This window comes from Vulpes vulpes, chromosome 2, assembly GCF_048418805.1.
Source record: "Vulpes vulpes isolate BD-2025 chromosome 2, VulVul3, whole genome shotgun sequence".
NCBI classification, from domain to species: domain Eukaryota; kingdom Metazoa; phylum Chordata; class Mammalia; order Carnivora; family Canidae; genus Vulpes; species Vulpes vulpes.
This window is the reverse complement of record NC_132781.1, coordinates 122,203,078-122,225,421: the sequence shown is the minus strand read 5'-3', so window position 1 is coordinate 122,225,421 and position 22,344 is coordinate 122,203,078. Positions and strand designations below refer to the sequence as shown.

Below are 22,344 nucleotides of genomic sequence, written 5' to 3'. Positions count from 1 at the left end.
CGTTTTTCCCTCTTTATCAGTGTTTTCAATACCAGATGACATGGTAATTTACACCTATAATTTTTTTCTAGTCAACAGGTATAAACCTTCCATCTGTAAAAGTAGTAGTGTGGCTAGATAGCACCTTTCTAGTTAAGGCTGTGTAATATAAAGTGTTATGCATTTGTCAAAAAAGTAGAATAATTACTATTCAGATATCATGTATCTCCAGCAGGATACTAACGTGGAGCAATGTATTCTGACAAATGTATCTCAAGAAAGTCTAAGGTCTACTATGTTAGTAAAACATAATTTCCTCAAGACTCCTCTAAGGGCAAGAATGGTATTATAAATATACAACACATTCATGTTTGTTTTTTGACATTTTTGATCCATGGTTGCCATGTATTTTACTATTTAATGGCTACTTAATGGCCATTGAATGACATCATCTTAATGATTTAAAATGTGAATATACTAATTTAAGTCAATGCAACTAGAATTTTTAAAAATGGAGGTGATGTGGATACTCTGGTACCTTTTTTAAAAAATTGAATTATAGTTAGAATACAATATTATGTTAGTTTCAAGTATACAAATAGTGATATAATGTTTATATACATTACAAACTGATGACCCAGATAAATCTAGCTACCATCTGGCACCACACAGTTATTACAATAATATTAAATATATTGCCTATGCTGTACATTGCATTCCCCTATCTTATTTATAACTTGAATCTTGTATCTTTTAGTCTCCTTTCCATATTTTGTTCATCTGCCCACCTTCCTTCCCTTGGCAGGCATCAGATTGTTCTCTGTATATATGAGTCTGTTTCTGTTTGTTCACTCTGGTTTTTAGATTTCCATATATAAGTAAAATCATATAGTATTTATCTTTGTTTTTTCTTTTTTTCACTTAGCATAATATCCTGTAGATTCATAAGTGCTGTCACCAATGGCAAGATTCCATTTTTATAGCTGAGTAATACTCCATCATTTATACATAAGCTACAGCTTCTTATCCTTTCATCTATCAGTGGACACTTGGATTGCTCCTATATCTTAGCTATTGAGAATAATACTGCAGTGGATGTGGGGGTATATATGTATCTTTTTGAATTAGTGTTTTCATTTTTTTGTAGAAAAATACTCAGAAGGGAAATTGCTTGATCGTATAGTAGTTCTAGTTTTAATTCTTTTTATTAATATCCATGCTGTTTTCCACAGTGGCTGCACCATTTTGCATTCCTGCCAATAGTGCACAGTGGTTCTCTCTTCTCCACGTTCTTGCCAAAACTTATTTTTTGTCTTTTTAATAACAGCCAAACTGACAGGTATAAGGCAATATCTTGTTGTGGTTATGACCTGTTTCCCTGATGACGAGTGATATTGAGCATCTTTTCATGTGTCTATAGGACATCTGGTTGTCTTCTTTGGAAAAAATGCCTATTTGCATCCTCTGAATCCATTTTAAATTGAATTGTTTGGTTTTTGTTGTTGAGTGATGTCAGTTCTTTATATATTTTGAATATTAACCCCTTATCAGGGGTATCATTTACAGATACTTTCTCTTAGTAGATTGTCCTTTTGTTTTGTCTTTTTGTTTCCTTCACTGTGCAAAAGCTTTTTAATTTCACGTATTCTCATTTGTTTATATTTGCTTTGGTTTGCACATCAAGGAGACAAATCCAAAGATATATTGCCCAGACCAATGCCCAAGAGCTTACTGCTTATGTTTTCTTCTATGACTTTTATGGTTTCTGGTCTTACATTTAAGTCTTTAATTCATTTGAGTTTATTTTGTGTATAATGTTAGAAAATGATCCAGTTTCATTGTTTTGCCTGTTGTTCAGTATTCCCAGTACCATTTATTGAAGAGATTATCTTTTTCCCTTGCCTTTGTCATGAATGCATTGACTGTATAAGCATGGGCTTATTTCTGGGCGCTCTTTTCTGTTCCATTAATCTGTGTGTCGGTTTTTTTGGCAGGATCATACTGTTTTCATCACTCCAGCCTGGTAGTGTACTTTGAAATCAGGCAGCAGGATACCGCCTGCTTTGTTCTTTCTCAGGGTTGCTTTAGCTATTTGGGGTCTTTTGTGGTTCTATACAAATTTTAGGACTATTTCTAGTTCTGTGAAAAATACTATTGGTATTTTGACAGGGATTGCACTGCATCTGTCAATTCCTTGGGGTTGTATGGACATTTTAACAATATTAATTTTTCCAGTCCATAAGCATGATGTATTTTCCCATTTGTGTCATTGTCAGTTTCTTTCATTAATATCTTAAGTTTTTGGCACAGAGGTACTTCACCTCTGATTAAATGTATTCCTAGATAATCTCATGTTGATGTAATTATCAGTGGGATTGTTTTCTTAATTTCTCCTCTGAGAAATGTATTAAAAATGCAACAAGTGTGTATTCTGTATCCTGCAGCTTTACTGAATTCATTTTTTATAAGTTCTCATTAGCTTTTTTGGTGTACCCTTTAGGGTTTTCTATATATAGTATCATGTTGTCTGCAAATAGTTTTACGGTTTTACTTCTTTTCCATTTTGGATCTCTTTTATTTTCTTCTTTTTCATCTGACTTCTGTACTAGAATCTGCAGTACTACATTGAGTAACAGTGGCAAGTGGGCACCCTTATCTTGTTCTGATCTTAGAGGAAAAGCTTTTAGCCTTTCATCATTAAGTATGATGTTAGCTGTAGGTTTGTCATGTGTGGCCTTCTATGTCGAGGTATGTTTTCTCTCTGCCCACTTTCTTGAATGTTTTTTATCAGAAATGGATGTTGAATTTTATCAAATGCTTTTTCTGTACCTATTGAGATTATCAAATAATTTTTATCCTTTTGTTGTTGATGGGGTGTATTATATTGATTGGCAGATACTGAAACCATCCTTGCTTCTCAGAGTAAATCCCACTTGGTCATGGTGTAAGATCCTTTTGGTGTGAGATCCTTTTAATGTTTTGTTGAATTCGGTTTGTTAAAATTTCGGGGATTTTTGCATCAATATTCATCTGGGATACTTTTTTTTTAGTGGTTTCTCTGTTTTTTTTTTTTTTTTTAATTTTTATTTATTTATGATAGTCACAGAGAGAGAGAGAGGCGGAGACACACAGGCAGAGGAAGAAGCAGGCTCCATGCCCCGGGAGCCCGATGTGGGATTCGATCCCGGGTCTCCAGGATCGCGCCCTGGGTCAAAGGCAGGCGCCAAACCGCTGCGCCACCCAGGGATCCCTCTCTGGTTTTGATAATAGCATAATGCTGGCCTCAGAGAATGAGTATGGAAGCATTTTTTCCTTTCAATTTTGTGTATGAGTTTGAGAATAGATATGAACTCTATCTAGTAGAACTCACCTGGGTCACCATCTGTTCCTAGACTTTTTTGACTACTGATTCAGACAAAACTCCCAACAATTTTGTTGCTAATAATTGGTCCATTCAAGTTTTTTATTTCTTCTTGATTCAGCCTTGGAAGATTGTTGGTTTCCAGGAAGTTACCATTTCTTCTAGGTTGTCCCATTTGTTGGCAAGTAATTGTAGAAGTCTCATATGATCCTTTGCATGTTTGTGGTATTGGTTGTAACTTCTTTCATTTCTAATTTTTGTTTACTTGGGCCTCTCTCTCTCTTTTGTTTTTTTATAACTGGCTATTTTGTTCATCTTTTCAAACAACCAACACTTAGTTTCACTGATTTTTTCAATTGCTTTTTTTTTGTTCCTATTTTATGGATTTCCACTCTGATCTTTATTATTTTCTTCCTTCTACTAATGTGGACTTCATTTTTTTTTAAGTTCTTTTATGTGTAAAGTTAGATTGTTTATTTCTTGAGGTGGGCTTATCTTGCTATAAACTTTTTAGATCTGCCTTTGCTGTGACCATAGATTTTGCACTCTTCTGTTTCCATTTTCATGTGTCTCAAGTTATTTTTCTATGCTTATTTTTTTAATTTAAATTCAATTTGCCACAGTATAACACCCAGTGCTCATTCCATCTCTCAAGGTAGTTTTTATTTCCTCTTTGATTTCTTCACTGACCCATTGGTTGTTGAATAGCATGTTGTTCAGCCTTCATGGGTTTGGCTGAACAACAATTTTCTTATAATTCTAGTTTCATACAACTATGATCACCTAGACAGAAATGATCCACTACCTTTACCAGAGGGTTTTTTTTTTTCCATAATTGCCTTATTTCTAAATAAAGACTTTTTCTTTTCCATTTAAGGAAGGCCCTTTAACATTTCTTGTAAGGCCGGTTTTGTGTCGATGAATATGTCTTCAGCTTCTGTTTGTCTGGGAAACTCCTTATTTCCCTTTCAATTTGGAATGAAAGTCTTGCCAGGTAGAAAGAGTATCCTTGGTTGTGTGTTTTTTCCTTTTAGTACTTTGAATATATCAATACCACTCCCTTCCAGCCTGTAAAGTTTCTGCTGAAAAATCTGTTAGTCTTATACGGGTTCCTTTGTATGGAACAAGTTTTCTCCTTGCTGTTTTGAAGATCCTCTATCATGTATGTGGATGGGTCTCTTTGGGCCCACCTTACCTGGGATTCTCTGTTTCCTGGACTTCTATATTTCTTTCACCAGGTTAAGGAAGTTTTCAGCCATTATTTCCTCAAATGGGTTTCCTGTCTCTCTCTTCTCCTTCTAGGACCCCCTACAATGCAAATGTTAGCATGCTTGACATTGTCCCAGAGGATAGTCTTAAACTTTGCTCGGGTTTTAATTTTTTTTTTTTCTCTGCTGTTTCGACTGGGTGATTTCCACTAACCTTTCTTCCAGGTTCACTGATCCCTTCTTGTGCATCGTTTCATCTGCTGTTGATTCCTTCTAGTATATTTTTCACTTCTCGTATTCTTCAGCTCTGGTTTTTCATATTTCTTTGTTGAAATTCTCACTGTGTTGATCCATTTTTCTCCTGAATTCAGTTAACATTTTCATAAGCATACTTATAATTCCTTATCTGGTAGGTTGCCTATCTTTGTTTCACTTAGGTGGGTTCCCCCCCCCCCCCCTGAGTTTCTGTCTTATTCTTTCATCTGCATCATACTTTTGCCTCCTCATTTTGCCTAGCTCTCTGTTTCTATGTGGTAGTAGATAAGGTACATCTATTAGTCTTGAAGGAGTGGCTTTATGCAGGAGGTGTCATATGGAGTGCAGTAATGTAAAATGCCCTCGTCACCCCATCAGGTGCCCAAGGAGTGACCCCTGGGTGGGCTGTACACACCCCCCCTTTGTGGTAGGTCTTGATTCATATGGACTCCCACTAATGTGTGTAGGGCTGGCTGCAGGAGCTGACTTCAATGCCCAGTTGCAACTGTATGGCCCAGCTGGGGTGGGGGAGAGGGAGCAGGGCGGGCCTCCTGCTTAACTGGCTGCATCTGTTGTAGGTGTTTTAGTTTGCTGGGCTGGCATCCCATGGCAGGGTGCTTAGCAGGGGCTGTGGTACCTGTGGGACAGATGAGGTGGTAAGCCACTCAGGAGGGGCTCCAGTTGGTTGGTTGGGGCGAATTCATGGGGAAACACTTGGGCCAGATACAGCGCTAGCACAAGAGAGAGAAAATGTTAGAAGTGGTGCCCACCAGTGCTAGTGCAGCTAGCTAGAAGCGGCAAGTACAGAATGCTGCCGCCGGGGCTGCTGTCCCCGGGGAATGCCCCAAGTGATCCCTGCCCCTCTGGCACACACCCTACAGCAGTGAGTGTACTTCCTTCACGTTTAGCCCAGGTGCTTTTCAAACTGCTGCCTCTGCACCAGGCCTCCACAGGAGGGAGAGGGCATGCACACCCTGGAAGAGTACAGTCCCCACTTCCTGCTGCCTCTGGCTCTCTTGGCTATAAGCCCCTGTTGCTTTTTAAAACCTGTCATTATTGGTGCCATTGACCTGGGCAGTGGAGCCCAATGTGAGGTTCAGAGCCTTCCTTCCTCAGTGAGGACCTCTGGGGTTATGATATTGTATCCCTCCCACTTGTGGGCCTCCCCCTCCAGGCGTGTGGGTTGTGACCAGACTGTCTCTGCCCTTCCTGCACAGCTCAGTTGGGCTCTCTAATATCCTTCAGAGTATATGAGTTTTAATGCTAGTCCTTGGTTCATTGTGAGATGATTGCTCCACTTGTAGTTGCAGATCTTGGTGTGTCCATGGGAGGGAGTAAGCCCAGGATCCCCCTGTTCCTCCCACCTCTCAAGGCTCTTAATTATGGGCAGTTTTCATTCTATTGTGATACTAATGATAGAAGAGAGAAAAGCAGAAATTGTTTTTAATGTCTAACTTTACCTCAAGACTGCCTACTTAGTGACTCACACAAGATTTTAAAAGCCACTCTCCAGCTTGAATGGATATTACCCTGCAGGTCCCTGCCAGGCAACACAGTTTGGAAGGTGAGGAGCATAGATTTTGGAATAAGGCAGTCCTGAATTCAGATCCAAGCTGTGCTCATGCTCTGAGCAAACAGGTGGCTTAACTGTCATCAGTAAACTGGACTAGTAGGAGCGATTATTTGAGGAAATGTATTTATTAAAGTACCTTGATATCCATCAACTAGTTTATAATAGGATTATGACTATGATGGGAGTGTTTTGTCTCACCTCCTAAAAACCTTTGTCTTCCAGTTCTTCATCTGCCTGCCTGGATTGCAGATGTCCACTAAGTAACTTTTACATCTTAAAGGCTTCTTTCTTCTTCCTTTCATCCTCAAGGGACAGGTTTCCCATTCTTTTCACTATTGATTCAGTCCTTAAAATTGTTCCTTTAAATTGTTCCAGTGGATATTTAAAAACTAGGGCGTGTGGCTCAGTGGTTAAGCATTTGCCTTCAGCTCAGGGCATGATCCCCAGGGTCCTGGGATCAAGTCTCACATCAGGCTCCCCACAGGGAGCCTGCTTCTCCCTCTGCTTGTGTCTCTCCTTCTCTGTGTCTCTCATGAATAAATAAATAAAATCTCTTAAAAAGAGAAACCAGGATGTGAAATATCCCTCATCACAAGAACCTGAGGGGTAGTGGGGCAGCCTGGTGGCTCCGCGATTTAGCGCTGCATTCAGCCCAGGGCGTGATCCTGGAGACCCGGGATCGAGTACCATGTCGAGCTCCCTGCATGGAGCCTGCCTCTTCCTCTGCCTGTGTCTCATGAATAAATAAATAAAAATTTTTAAAAAAGAACCTGAGGGGTATGTATATAGCAAAAATCAGAAACAAATGAACCACACAACAAAACAAAAAAAATCCTCTCATCTGGTAGATTGGCATGATAGAGAAACCAGGAAGTTTTCACACTAATTTAAAGATCTGAGAAATGAAGAATCTATCCTTGCCTTTGGACTAAGGTAAGGGAGGAAGCATGTGGCCATAGATCAAGCTGGGGGTGGTTCTGAGGGTTTTGTTCCTTCCCTTATACTAATACAAATATGAATAAGAACACAGCTGCTCTGAATTTGTTTTATTTTACAAACACGTCTTTGTAGGGATTCAGGAATTGTGGTAATTGTGTAGGATGAGATGATCATTAGTTAGTGTGGGTCATTTGAAAATTTAGCTCAATGTACAGACTGTTGCACAATTTTAAGGCAACGGTTTCTACCCATTTGACCTGTTTGGGCAACTGTTACTTGGGCAGAAATGTTGATTTGCAGACCCTGGCTGGAAGCACGCACAGGGAATTTGCTACCTTGTGTTGGGTATCAGGGAGCTGTCAGACCTCAGCCTCCAAAGTAGGCAGTCTTGGTACCTCACAGAGAAGACCGAGATCTACCTCAGCTTCTCAGTTTTGCTGCTTTATCTTTGTGAGAGAGGTGGAATATCAGATAAGAACACTGTTTTTGTTGGCAAGAAAGACCTGGGTTTGAAACCTCCCTTTGCTACTTACAATGTTACCTTAGGCAAGCCACCTTCTCTAAATCTCAAAAACAGCACAGGACTCTCCTCATAGGTTCATGGAATAGATTACAGGGGATGATGTATATAAAGAAAGAGCTTCCACAGTAGTTCCTAGTAGTACTCAGGTGATTGATACCTCCAGCCCAGGTATAATCTCAAACATCTACCATGTTTGAGATTACCATGAATGTAGCTGCCTTACATTCTTTTGCAGAATGGATAAGGATGTAATGTATAAATAAACTAAATACAGTAACATCTGTTGGACACCGTAAGAGCTGCTGGAAATAAAAACAGGCCTAAGCCATGGATCTTATGTAAAAGGAATTACTGACAGAAACCTCCATCTGAAGGTATCCTAGGATCACTATGTAAAGTGCTACATGGCAATATTAAATGGGGTCTAGAGGTGGTCATGGAACCAAAAAGCCATGGTGGACACTCCAGGCTGGGAGAACAGATCTTAGCATAATACTCCTGGAAACATGTAGCACACAGTAGTCACTTCATAAATATTTATAGAAAGCAGGATCCCTAAGTGATGAACTACACGGTTTGTGTAGAGAAGTAGGGAAGAACTACAATTGGAGAAAGAAACAAGAGCCAGAATGTGGACCCTCATGGGCTTGAACTATATATAGTGAATTATATATAGTGGAGGATTCCCAGAGAGTTTATTAAAAGACTCGTGCTGGACAGAAGCAGTTTTAGCAGTGTGTGGGGAGGAATGGAAGGAGCAGCCAGGAGAGTCAGGAGGCCTACTAAGTATACACCACCATCGTGGTGAAGGCAGGAGTGAAGGCATGCATTAGGATGGTTGCAGTCACAGTGGACAAGAAGGAAAAGGTAACGTGACCAAGTTCCAGGGAGTGGAAAAAGGGTCGAAATTGGCACAATGTCTGCATTTAAGCACAACTTACTAAGTACAGAGCAAGGAGTTCATGTCCTTCTAAGTATGGAATATTTAGAAATGCATTCCTTTTGTAGATGGGAAGTGAGCAGTATTTGGTTTTCTTAGCGTCTCTATTCAAGTATTTCACAGCAATTCTATTACAAATTATAGTAAATGTTCAAAATTCTGGAATTCAAAAATAGTTCACTTCAGACTAATGTAAAATGAAGTCCAACACAAACCATTGATTTAACACAATTCTAGGGGATCCCTGGGTGGCGCAGCGGTTTAGCGCCTGCCTTTGGCCCAGGGCGCGATCCTGGAGACCCGGGATCAAATCCCACGTCGGGCTCCCGGTGCATGGAGCCTGCTTCTCCCTCTGCCTGTGTCTCTGCCTCTCTCTCTCTCTCTCTCTCTCTCTCTCTCTCTCTCTGACTATCATAAATAAATTTTTAAAAAATTTAAAAAAAGAAAATCACATAATTCTAAATTAAACTACAAACCCAACTTAAACCATAGCTGATAAAGTCTACTTAATCTTGCAAACTGGACATATGTGACTGAAACCCAGAATGACTCCCAAAGATGCTGGTACGGGCCTAAACTCAAGCTTACAGTTAGACCACAGATAATTATAAAAACAGTGGCCTTCAGTTGTGGACCTTCATTGTCAGGTCCCTACTGAATACCACTGTAGCTTAACCAATCTGAGTGGCACCCAACTCCCCAAAAATAAAATCCAAACTGCATATACATTGGTATGTTAGAAAACCCAAATCATGAAAAGATGGAAAACATGACAAGTGAGATTCGAGCTCAAAAACACAGGTCCACAGCCATCAGCTTCAACCTTGGATACACAGTATGATATGCACAGCATACCACTGTGTCACACCTGTTCTGGAATTCTTTGAAGATGTCACAGTCCTAATTCCGTATGTACCAGACCATCATTATCCCTGTGTGCTCTTTAAGAAGTGAGAAACACATATCCTTACTCCATCACATCATTAGTAGTTAAAATTCATGTACTCCCATTGCAGGGAACAGAGTCGAGAACAGGCAGCCTATGGTTTCAAGTTACCTAACACAGTGACCAGACAGGACTGATCCTCCCAAAGAGAAATACATTTCTTCTGTGAAACATGTTAGATCAGACTTAAAGAAGCAGCATAGATAAGGTGACCATATTCTCTCTTCATATAAATAAATACAGAGGGCCAAAGAAACTTTTTGCAGACCCACTGTATTCTTCCCTACCATACCCCCACAGCCCCCCTGGGGAAATCTGGGCAAGCTCTTGGAGTTTACTGATGGAAGACCTTCATTTTACAGACTGCAGCTAAGCCCAGAAACACTAAGTGACAGGCCATTGGTGTCTCAAAGGTGTGAAAAAGGCATTTTCTCCTTCAAGCATCCTTTACTGAAAATGGTCCTGCCTTATTACAGTATAATTTTGTTGCTCTAACCTTCTCTCCAGCATGAGTGTGCATAAAGGATGCATAGTTTGGAGGAACTGTCTTAATACACACCTGAAGTTAAAACCAGTAGAACCCTCTCAACAAACGCAAAGGGAATCATCGGTGTTTCTTCAGGTCACAAGAAAACAAAATGTGTCGCTCAAAACCATTTCACAGAAAGATCATGAAAGCCTTCCTGCAGACAGTTTTTCTTTTTGATTTGAAAACTATTCCATAGCTCATTATCAGACAAATCAGTAATCCTTTAGCTAATGCAGGGATAAATGGGCAGTCAGAAAATGTCATCACCTGGTGTGTGTTCAGTTGGAATATTTACATTCTTCCTAATGAAAAAAGATAAGAAAAATGCAGGAGACTTTGGTGTGTAAAAACCACCTTTTAGGACTAGTGCTAGAGGGACAAATAAATTAATCACTAGGCCTGTCTGTATAGTCTCTGGTGTTAGCTCTGTTTTGAATACCTTTCCGGACTTGTTTTGAATCAAAGAATAAGGCTGCTTCTATAGGGTATTTGTTCCACTTAAAGATAGTTAAAAGGTTTTAAAATGTTTCTGGTCCTTGGTGAAAATTTCTTTTCTCTATGTTGCTGAAAGCTTTATGGCAGAGGATTCTTAACCTCAGCATTATTGTCATTTGAAGCTGGGTAATTCTTTGTTGTGAAGGATTGTCCTGCACACTGTGGGATGCTGAGCAGCACTCTGATCTCTTCTCACTAGATGTCAGTAGCATTTCCCCAGTAGTGACAATCAAAAATGTCTCCACCCATTGCCAAGTGTCCCCCCCCCCCCCCCACCCTTCCTTCCTTTCCCTTCCCCAGGGAGCAAAACTGCTCCCAAACGAGAACCACTGGTTTATAGTATTTTGACAAAAACCGGTAAGCCCATGAGAAGACACCTGTTCCGTGTGTAGTTGGTAAAAATCCAGTTGGAATAGCTTTATTTTCGGGATTATTGTTTCCCATGGTAATTGGGGAAAAAATGTTTTCTGAGGTCATACTATTTTTGCTTTTTTTTTTGCTTTTTTTTTCCTCTAAATAAAAAAAAAATGTTGATTTAATTCACTTAACTTGAAGGCTAAACCAACCAACACCACCATTTGGGTTTGTAATGTTTATCGTTCCTGTTCCTTTGTCTTTGGGGAGAAAGGCGCTAAGTCAGTAAGCAAGACTGGATCATTCTGCCAGGTGCATTACAGTCCCCATTTAGAAGTTGGGCAGTTGAGATTGTCAGAGATGAAAAGGTCACCAAGCTACTACATTGCAGTTAGGATATGAATTCTAGCCTGCCTTGGAGTCCTCACTATTCTCTGTAACAGCAGTTCTCCCTGTGTAGTCCACAGACCCCGGGGAGTCCCCAGGATCTTTTCAGAAATACATTCATGATAATACACAGTCTTTATTTGCCTTTTTCACTGTGTTGACACTTGCATTGGTGGTACAAAAGCAACGATGAGTAATACTACTGGCATCCTAGGGTACAGTGGTCACTGTATTCACTGCCATGCACTCACAGTTAAAGCCAATTCCACTTAAGAATATCCTTGAGGAAGCAAAATATTACTAAGTCTCTTAAATCTCCATTTTGGACAATGTCCCCTTATGATCTATTTGTGACAAAGCAGAAAGATTACTACGCACGTAGGCTGCACAGAGCACGTAGCCTTGTGTCAGAGGAGGAGGTGTAAGATTGTTTATGTTGTACAATGAACAGTCACCTTTTTCATGACATACCATAAACAAACTATGGTTTTTAGCCTTGAGTGTTTGCAGAGGTTTTCTAAAAAATGACTGAAGTGAGGCTATCACTTCAAGAAAGACAACTGATAGGAATTGTTGCCAGTCTATAAAACTGTGAGCTTTCAAACAAAATTTAGGACTTTGAAAGATTTCTATCTGCCACTGTGAGCTTGACAGATGTGACTCTTATATTGTTTAATGAACTGTGTCAACATTTGGAAAATCTGCCTAACTCAGTGAACCAATATTTTCCAAATGACTAACGCATGACAGTACAAAATCATGCATGGGGAAAAGATCCGTTCAAAGTGCAAGACAGACCAGTGGATTATTTAATGTAACCATGTTACAAAAAGTTCATAGATAGGGTTTCAGATTCCACACAGCAGCACTAACCTTTAAAAAACCAAAATGTCAGGCAGCCCGGGTGGCTCAGCAGTTTAGCGCCACCTTCAGCCAGGGGCATGATCCTGGAGTCCCAGGATCGAGTCCCACGTCGGGCTCCCCGCATGGAGCCTGCTCCTCCCTCTGCCTGTGTCTCTGCCTCTTTCTCTCTCTGTCTCTCATCAATCAATAAATAAAATCTTTAAAAATAAATAAATAAAAAATAAAAAACCAAAATGTTGTATTTTGGGGTAGAATCACATCGTATTTTGAGGTAGAATCACAAAGAATATCTACCATTCCCTGAACTAACTAAGCTCCTGGAGGACCATTAACCGTCCCCTGGCTCACAGGGAAAGGCGTTTATAGTATTTGCCCTTACCTGAGGTCCTCCAGGTAGTCCCATGACAGAGGGGGTAGATTAAAAAAAAACATTTACCAAGTTTCAAGGTTCATAATTTCAGGGACGTGTTTCACCCACAGCACCACTTACGTGTGTGATGTGACCTCTGTACGGTCACAGTGCCTGCTGGTCAGGTTTTGTGAGCATGGGCTAAATGAAAGGTGCACCTTAAGATGTGATTAGTTCTCACCATCCGTCCATGCACCTCCTCTCATCACTTGTTTTTCCTGCAGGAGAACACAAGAGGAAAAATCCAGCTTTGTGTGTGTGTGTGTGTGTGCTCGCTCTCTCTCTCTTTCTCTCTCTCCCCGCCCCCCCAAGTCTAATGTAAACCCTGGGGCCTCAGGACTGAGCTGGTGTTGAGCATACTCTCCACCGTAAATGGGCAACAGCACTCGAGTATCCACTTGGAATAAGGCATTTTGTTCCTAGGAGTTTTCACCCAAACGGAAGCCCCATGGACATAGTCTATCAGAGAACCCGTCAGGATCTGCAGGATGTCTGGCATAGCTGTCAGCGCAGAGTCACCCATCAAAGACCCAGTATGTGTTCGCTTTCCTGTTCAGAAGGGAGTCATGCACACTCGAGTTCTTACGTGCATTTTCATTTTCGTGTCATGTATTTGCCATGTACCCTTATCCAAAGATGGTGATTCCAAGAGGTTTGTTTGTAGTCCCAGACTCTTAGGTGGGCCCCAGCCCTGGAGCAGTATCATCGGGTCACGCCTGGAGTTGCATCCCATGGAGGCCTCGTCCATGTTTCCCAGTGGTGTTCATCACGGGCCATGCCCGTCCTCCTGTCTGTGTGACAGAAACGCATTTCTTCCACTAATATCTGTGCTGCACGTGGCAGTTTTCCACATACTCTGCCCTTACATGCTGTAGTGGAACAGGACTGAGGGGACGCCGAGGCTGGCCAGAATGACCCATTCCTAGCTCCACTTGCATCAGGGCCTTTGTTATCTCATTTTCCCTTTCCCCGGTGCCGTCGGAAGCTCGGGGCTCAGTGGCCCATTGTGCACGTGCTCTAATTTATAAGCTAGAATTTGAGAACAGCATCCTGGGGTTTAGGCTTAATACTGTTTTCCATTACATAATACTTACATAATGCTTTTTCATAAAATCTCCAGTTTTCATGAAACAGCAAAGAAGGAACATCTGTGGTGTGCTTGCTTAGTGCAGAAATGATGTGCCAGGGCAGCCCGGGTGGCTCAGTGGTTTAGTGCTGCCTTCAGCCCAGGGAGTGATGCTGGAGACTCAGGATCAAGTCCCACGTCGGGCTCCCTGCATGCAGCCTGCTTCTCCCTCTGCCTGTGTCTCTGCCTCTCTCTCTCGTGAATAAATAAAAATCTTAAGAAAAAAAAAGAAATGATGTGCCAGATTTTCTGTGTATTCACATGGGCTTTTCAGTAGGTAGGGCACGGATATGAAGCATGTCGGTATGACTGCAAATAGGCCCTGTAACCCCCCTCCTTCTAGCTTGTGGCCTCTTAAGGTGATGCATCCTTCACCAGGGCTCACGAGAGGCTAGACGAGATTTTTTCATGAGAGTGTTTCACAGCTACAAAGTACAGGTATACCGTGTTCTATGGAGCTCTGCTTTATTGCGCCTAGGTTTGGGACAAATGTATGGTTTGTGTAAAAAAAAAAAACAAAAAAAAAAAACAAAACCATGAAGTCAAGCAAGCCTATCAGTGCCATTTTTCCAACAGCATCTGCTCATTATGTAACTCTTTGTCACACTTTGGTAATTCTCAGTATTTCAGATTTTTTTCTTTATTATGGTTGTTATGGTGAGCTGTGATTATGATGCGCTGAAAAAACTCAGATGATTAGCATTTTTTTAGCAATGAGGTATTTTTAAATTAAGGTATACACAGTACATTTTTAGACATAAAGCTCTTGCACACTTTTAATAGACTAGAAGATAGTATACATATGACTTTAATATGCCCTAGGAAGCCAACTAAGTCATTTGACTTGCTGCTGTATTGCAATACATTTTTGCTGTCTGATGGTCTGGATCTGATCACTCTGGTATGTCTCTATTACAAAGCACTATTGTAAAAAAAAATTTAATTGTATAATATACATATGTATTTGTGTGTAAGGTATACAAATGTATACAATGGGTTGAGGAAACAGTACAGAAGCAACCGTTCAGATCTTTAAATATTACATTCCTTTTCCATAAACAACTTGTTGGTCCCTAAAAATAGATGTCAGATGACAGAGATGGGCTGAGCAGGAATAGGAGCATCTTCAGGACTTAAGCCAAGGAAGTTTTGCTTCCCTGACACATTGCTCTCTTCACTCGTTCTGAGACCTTCTTCCTTCTCTGTGAAAGCCTGGCCCGAGCAGCTCCTCTACATTAGTCACGAGTTTCCATTCATCACAGGCTGCTTACGCCAGGCCTAGAACAGTCATTTCGGGTTACTCTCTCCCCTTGTGGGCTGTCAGTGGGTGCTCCATCCGCTCCCTCAGATCAGCAGGGAGACGACAGCTTGTGATAGAGAAGTCTCCAGAAGTTGTGGACAGTGTCCAGAGGCCTGTGTGGAACCCTGAGGCCTATCCCCAGAAGGGGAGTGGTGGGAACCCCGTCCGTTTGACAGAAGCCTCTTAGACCAACAGAACAGGACTGGCAAGGTGCAGTGGCTTCCTTTGAGGATAGAATTGAGGGGTGCTTTGGGGCTTGTTGCAGATCTTCAGAACAAATTAGGAACAGAGGATCTTTCAACACCAGGACAGCAGTGTGCTGAGCAGTCCTCAAAAGGGGAAACGAGAACTGGGAGGAGCAGATGCCCCCTTTGGCTCCTTTTTCTTGAGGCCGTGCCTTCCACGAGTGGGGAGGGCAGAAACACAGTCCTCCCCGCCCAGAGCCTGGCTGAGGGTGGGAGGTGGTAATGTCTCCCGTCAGCCCTCCGTAGGCCTCAAGGCCAGACCCAGACCCAGACCCACACCGTGGAAGAGGCCAGGACTTGAGGGGAGCCCGCAGGTACAGCTGTCCTGACTCCACTAGATTTAGGAAGATGCCTGCACGAGATCTGAAAAACCAAAAATTAATGTCCTAAGCAGTGGCAGCAGTAGGGGGTGTCCTTCTGAGCAGATGAGTGTACACTGCGTCTTGGTCCCAGCGGTAGATGTGGGGCTGACGGGGAGCCGGACTTGCCAGCTGCACGCCTACAAGGGGCAAAGGATCCTGCATGCACAGGACACTTTCCTGAAGGGCATTAGGGACACAAACCCGCCCTTAGCCACTGAAAATCAGCATTTCTAGGTAAAGCTCATTTTTGCCCTTCTTTTTAGGGAATACTTAGGAGTGAAGTCATTTCTTTTTCATGTTGTCTTAAAGAAGAATAACACATTATTTGAATGTATTCAGGCTGGCGGTTGTGGGCCTGCTAGGACGCCAAGCCCATGCTCACTGGCCAGTGGGAAGGTAAGAGAAGAGTATTTTGCTCTTTTTGGCGGACAATCACAACAGTTAAATCCTAATCCTGCTTGTCTTCCTCCTCCAGCCCTGGAATGAGACCAGATGTCAGCTCTCCTCCATCCAGCTCCTCAGCGGCAACGGGACCACCTCCCAAACTCTGCCTCGTGTGTTCTGACGAGGCCTCGGGGTGTCATTACGGGGTCTTGACTTGTGGAAGCTGCAAAGTGTTCTTCAAAAGAGCGGTGGAAGGTAGTGTGTGTTTTGAAGAGTTTTATTTTTGAAGTTTCTGTTATATGCAAACCCCCTTAATGGGTGCACAGCCAGAAAGGCAGGTGGCTTGGGGGGTGGCTCCTAGGCCTTCCAGCGGGAAGGAGGTTTTAAAAAGCATCACCAGTAGAACTAGAATAAATTATGAAAGTATACATTCAGGGGAGGGAGTTTGATCAGAGAACAGAAGGTAAAACGTAAGAGACGGCTGTCCTGTGAAATGGTGGTGTTAGTTTCGGGGGCTGGGGGTGGGGGTAACATCATGTTAATTGTCCCAGAATCATGAACTTTAACTCCCATCAAGTAATTGGAGGTGGGTGGGGTAGCTGGGTGATGGGCACTGAGGAGGGCACTTGATGGGATGATCACTGGGTGTTATACTAGATGTTGGCAAATTGAATTTAAATTTTAAAAAGTAAAAAACAAAACCCCCAACTCTTCCAGTGTGACAGAAATGAGTGATAGAACTATGAGGGGGAAAAGTATCTGGATGGTTTTTTTCCCCCCCCCTATTGAGCCAGGTATCTTATTCAGCATTAAGAGCTGGTCCCTGCCCTCTGGGTGGTCACGGTCTACTTGAAGTGAAGGATGAGTTAACAGTTTACAGGTACAGAGGTTAAAATATGGAGAACTGCCTCAGGAGGTCAAGAAGGTATTTCAGAGGAGCTGATTTCACTATATGAATATTATATTAAAATGAACTTTACCCTTGTTACAGATTCAGCCCGCTGACAAGGGCAGTAACATCAACTCCTTCAAGAAAGAGAAATTCATTCCATAGCAAACTATTATTGGAAGTTACTCTAAAATTTTCCTCATCTTACCAGCAAATTGTCTTGGGAGAAAAAATCATGTGCTTTATTTAGTTCTTTGTAAAGCAGGTTGAAGGCAGTGTGGCCTGAATGCATTACCTAAAGCTCTGATTAGATTAATTTTTAAAGAAGTGCAATTATCTATCCATTCACAGTATGAGAAGGATTATTATTTGCCTAGAGTTCTGTTTGCATATCCTTAAGAATTAGATGAGTCACTTTCTTTTGTCTGGATTAGTTTGTAATACATGAGCAAACTATAAAATTACTCCTGTTTACCCCACATGGAGCGCAGGGATGCAGGCTCTGACCAGTCAGGAGCTGCCTGGTCCTATGGAGGAGTCACAGGGAAAGCCCACCCCTCCCTGGTACAATGCCTCTGACAGAAGCAGACATTATCCACCACAGACCCAAGACAGTGAAGCCTGTTCTTCTCCTCACTTTATTTACTTCAGCACTTTATTAACTCAGGAGTTATTTCCATGATACAAATGCAGTGATAGCAGTAATACAGTATTACAGTAATACTGACAAATTGATGTCTGAAATTCAGAATAAGACCATGGAACCTTAGAAGAAAGAATGAATATTTCAAAAAAAATATTAGTTAAAATGGAGGAGAATGAAAAATTCTTTAAAACAGAACTAAAAATTCAAATGCTTACAGGGACCAAGTCTGTGTCATTCTGGCAAAGAGAAGACATTTGGGGCAAGGCAGGCACGCACTGATGTCAGTGCAAGCTTACCTAAAAGCATCCAGTGCCCTTTAAAAATTGGGGAAAAAAAAAAAGTTAAACATAACTCCCCAGTAAAATACCACAGCAGGCCATATGGCCCTCTGGGTTTAACCCCTGTTTTAGAATTAAATTCTTATACTTGCTTTTCGGTAAAAAAATTTCCTAGAATATTAGCTGTACCATTTCAAAATGTTTATTTGGCGTTTAAGTCTGATGGCTCCATTACATAATTAGTAGGAAAAGGTTTAACTGCGGACTCTGTTAACTAAATCCTATTTGGATTTTCATTTTCTCCAATGTCCTTTCCAGCTCTAAAAATCTGTAATCTTTCAATGACCTGACCCACAGCAGTTTTACTTTTCCTTTGTAGATATGATGGAAATGTTCTAAAGTCCAGGTACATATTTTGGAGCACTGTCTGAGCTAATTACAGAGATGTGGTTTGCAAGATCTGTATTACATTTGGCACTCCCATTTTCGGCACCTGCTGGAAATAATAGTTACCCGCCCCCCTCAAATTTGCATAGTATAAATCCCTAAACATTCAACTGTTCTTGCACCAGTTTTACTTATGTATTACTTACCCTACAACCCAGATCAAGGATAGGTATTTTGAGGTTTTAAACTCAATATTCTAGGAGTCGGTTTTCCAGCATCCTTTAGGTCTCCTTTGCACAGAAGTACACGTAATCTCTGCTGGTAGATCACAATGGGAACAGGCATCCACTTACCCTCAACTTACCATGAACCTAGTACTATGTTTTATGTCCATCCTACCACTGAATTAAGGACTATGTGAGCTCTTAGATGCTGTTGTGCTCTTAGTTGATAGACGGAAACTGAGGCCGAGGCTGTAAGTGGCAGCTGGGATTCCAGCACAGCTAGCTGTCTGCAAACAGGCTTTTCACCTCAGTGCTACACTGACCCCCTGAGAGTAGACGACAAAAGTTTTGTCATCTGGGAGTTCCTATAATCGAGTTAAGATACAGACATGAAAGCCTTCTCACAGGAGTTACCAGTGAGCATTTGTTGAGTGCTCACAACGTGTGGTGCTATGTGTAGCCTTCTACCCAACTGCCTTCAACCCTTGCAGCTCTGCAGATGGGGAAATATTTAAGGGCTCAGACGGGGTAATAAACATTACTGGGACCACACAGCTGGGAAACAGAGCTGCGATTCCCATCAAGGGCTTCCTGGTGCTCACAAGTGCTCTCTCTACCACACCACACGGTTTCTGAGAGCAGGTAAAGAAGGCAGCTCAGGCTCACAGAGTTCATGTTTAGAACTTAGGTATTTCAAATAGGATAGACAAAGTGCAGAAACCCCCAGAACATGCCCTCTTCTTGGACCACTGTTGTTTTTTAGAAGATCTTATTTATTTATTTGAGAGAGAGAGAAAAAACACAAGTGGGGGGGCGAGGAGCAGAGGGAGCAGCAGACTCCCCACTGACCAAGTGCCTGATGTGGGGCTCTATCCCACGATCCTGAGATCATGACCTGAGCAAAAGCAGACACTTAGCCAATTGAGCCACCCAGGTGCCCCTGGACCACGGTTTCTTTTTTTTTTTTTAAATAGATTTTATTTATTTATTCATTAGGGACACAGAGAGAGAGAGAGGCAGAGACACAGGCAGAGGGAGAAGCAGGCTCCATGCAGGGAGCCTGACGTGGGACTCAATCCCAGGTCTCCAGGATCACGCTCTGGGCCAGAGGCAGGTGCTGAACCGCTGAGCCACCCAGGGATCCCCCACAGTTTCTTTAAATTTAAAAACAACTACTTTACTGAGCCTACTGTTATTTATTGCTGTGGAACATATTAGGCCAAAATTAGTGGCTTATAACAGCAGGCACTGATTATGTCCTGCAGTTTCTGAGTCAGGAATTTGGAAGGAGCTCATGAGCAGGGCCATCCTGGGCCCCTCATCTTCAGACTGTAGATTTGGGGGTGCAGACATCCAGCCTGGGGCTGGAGGATCCACTTCCAAACTTGTTAACACTGCTTTTGGCAGGGAGCTTCAGTTCCTCACTGTGTGGGACTCCACTAGGGCTGCTCTCAACATAGCAGCTGGCCTCCCCCAGAACAAATGATCCACAGAACAGAGTTAGAAATATGGAAGCAATCATGTCCCTATGACTTCATCTCAGAGATGACATACTGTGACTTCTCCCACATTTTATTGGTCACACAGATTTGGCTGAGGGTGTGACAAGGGACACACAAGAGGGTGAATACAAGGAGGCAGGGACCATTGGGGGCTGTCTTGGAGGCTGGCTACCACACCAACCACAAATAGAAAACAGACTCTCTTGCCAAAAATAGGTTTTAACCATAAAAATAAATACAATGCAAACAAAACAATGTTAAAAAGTTCCACCTGTCTCCAAGTCTTTTCTCTCACATCTCCTATTAGGTAGAAGACACAGGAACTCCCAACTAAGATGATTCACTGTTATCAAAAGGGACTGACCAGGAGTGACGGTTAATGGTCCAGGTCCATGTCTTGTAAGATAGTGACCACTAGTCAAAACTTCTCACTTTATAGATAAGACACAAACAGATTTGCCCAACTTCACATGCCCCCCAGATCCAATAGCTCAGATTCTGTAGAACAATGATTTGGGGAGATGCTTACGGAGCAGAACTTCTTTATATTTTTAACTGCTCCAACTATGGATGCATCCACTGTTCCTACTTTTGCTTTAAAGAGGTTAGAATGCTGGGTTAGTGCTTCCATTTTAGGTCACACAGAAAAGCTACAAAACCTACACGACGTAGAAAGGAATTGAAACAGCTGGCACAGATGTTTGGCATTGGAGAGCAGCGCTAGAACAAAGCTCAACTGTAGGCCATTAGTCAACTCAGTGGCCTACTCCTCACAAAGAATGGAACTTGATAGTTAGCCATGTACCCAAAACACATGCTTAACAGCACTGTGATTTATCTTGTTCTAAAGAAGTGAACAGAGTATGTTTCCATCCAAGTCTGAGAGTGTCCTGTGCAGAAAGAATCCTTACCCAGAAATCAGAATGAGGTATCTTCAATCTCATGAATTGATACTGGTGATTTTTCTCTTTCCCCTGAAGGAGATGTCTTTTTGAGAAGAGAGATGTCCTATAGTCCTGTAAATACCATCCCCTCTGGGGTAAGGTTCATGGACTCTGAGTTATCTACCCGGGGTCCATTTAGCTGCACTGATCCTTTGCAGGAGGATCGTTTCAGAGTTTTTGCCAGGCCAACAGATCTTCAGAGTTTTCTTCAACATTCAATAACCAGATTAAAAGAAAATTACCAGAATGTGCATTTTGGGGTGGGTTAGGGTACAGAGACTTTGAGTCTTTTTCCTGTTAATTTTTTTTTGCCTGGTAAAAACTGCACTTCTGCCTCTTACACCACATTATTATATCCGAGGTGCCAGAAGATTTTAGACAGCAACAGTTGTAAATATTTGGGGTCAATGGTGAATTCAGACATTCTTACATCCTAGAAGCATGTGGAATAATGAACAAGTATCTGTCGGATCCATGTATGGTAGTGAGTTTACCAGGTGTGTGGTTCCCCTCGCTAGTAGCTGGCAGCCTTCATGTTCAGGAGGAGTAAGTGTGCTACCTGTCACCTGGAACTGAAGACGGGGCACACTGGATTTGCATATGGTGGCATGATGTTGAATCAGAGTCTTTTTCTGGGTGGGACTCTGGGAGCATTTCAAAAGCCATTTCCTCTTTGTTTAACCCTCCTTAGCATTAAGTGAGAACTCCTAATGAGAGAGTGATGATAGGCCTCCTCCATCACTGTGAAACTGCTTGATGGAACGAGGTGGCTGTGGAGGGTGGTATCTGGAAAGGGGCAGGGGGACAATGGGTGGGGAAGTGTTCTGCTTCTCCATCAGGAGGTGTTCAGTTTAGGAAAGTGTCTCTGATGCTACACTTACCATTTGTGTGCTTTTCTCTACATATACCTACATTTATTTGTTGAACAGAACAAGAAAGAGACTTTTTGTAAGCTGAGCTCACAGCTCTGTAAGGGCCATGTCAGCAAGGGCACTATACCTTCCTTCATTGGTGCCTGTGGTCTGAGGCTGTGCAAATGCAGCAAGTCTCCACGTTAAAAATATCCTTTAAAACCTGGGAAATTTTGATAGCACCTTTGTTTTCCATCTAGGACAACACAATTATCTTTGTGCTGGAAGAAATGATTGTATCATTGATAAGATTCGAAGAAAAAACTGTCCAGCATGCCGCTATCGGAAATGTCTTCAAGCTGGGATGAACTTGGAAGGTAATGTAAATGCCTGAAAGGAATGGTCTTGGCATTCATTTAAAAATGCATTCTTTTCCTTTCTAAA

General features: G+C 41.9%; 1 protein-coding gene across 13 annotated transcripts in view; it reads left to right on the top strand.

The window, feature by feature from the left end:
* The window catches only part of NR3C1 (nuclear receptor subfamily 3 group C member 1), a 119,635-nt gene that overhangs the window by 75,014 nt on the left and 22,277 nt on the right, over nucleotides 1–22,344 (top strand). For 5 of the 13 annotated variants that reach the window (XM_072749891.1, XM_072749893.1, XM_072749890.1 and 2 more), the window contains 2 exons: nucleotides 16,271–16,434; nucleotides 22,161–22,277. In XM_072749891.1, coding sequence (XP_072605992.1) covers nucleotides 16,271–16,434; nucleotides 22,161–22,277 — 281 coding nt within the window. Of the gene's footprint in view, nucleotides 1–16,134; nucleotides 16,192–16,270; nucleotides 16,438–22,160; nucleotides 22,278–22,344 lie in introns of all 13 variants that reach the window. The other 8 variants (XM_026018359.2, XM_072749884.1, XM_026018352.2 and 5 more) reach the window with 3 other exon arrangements.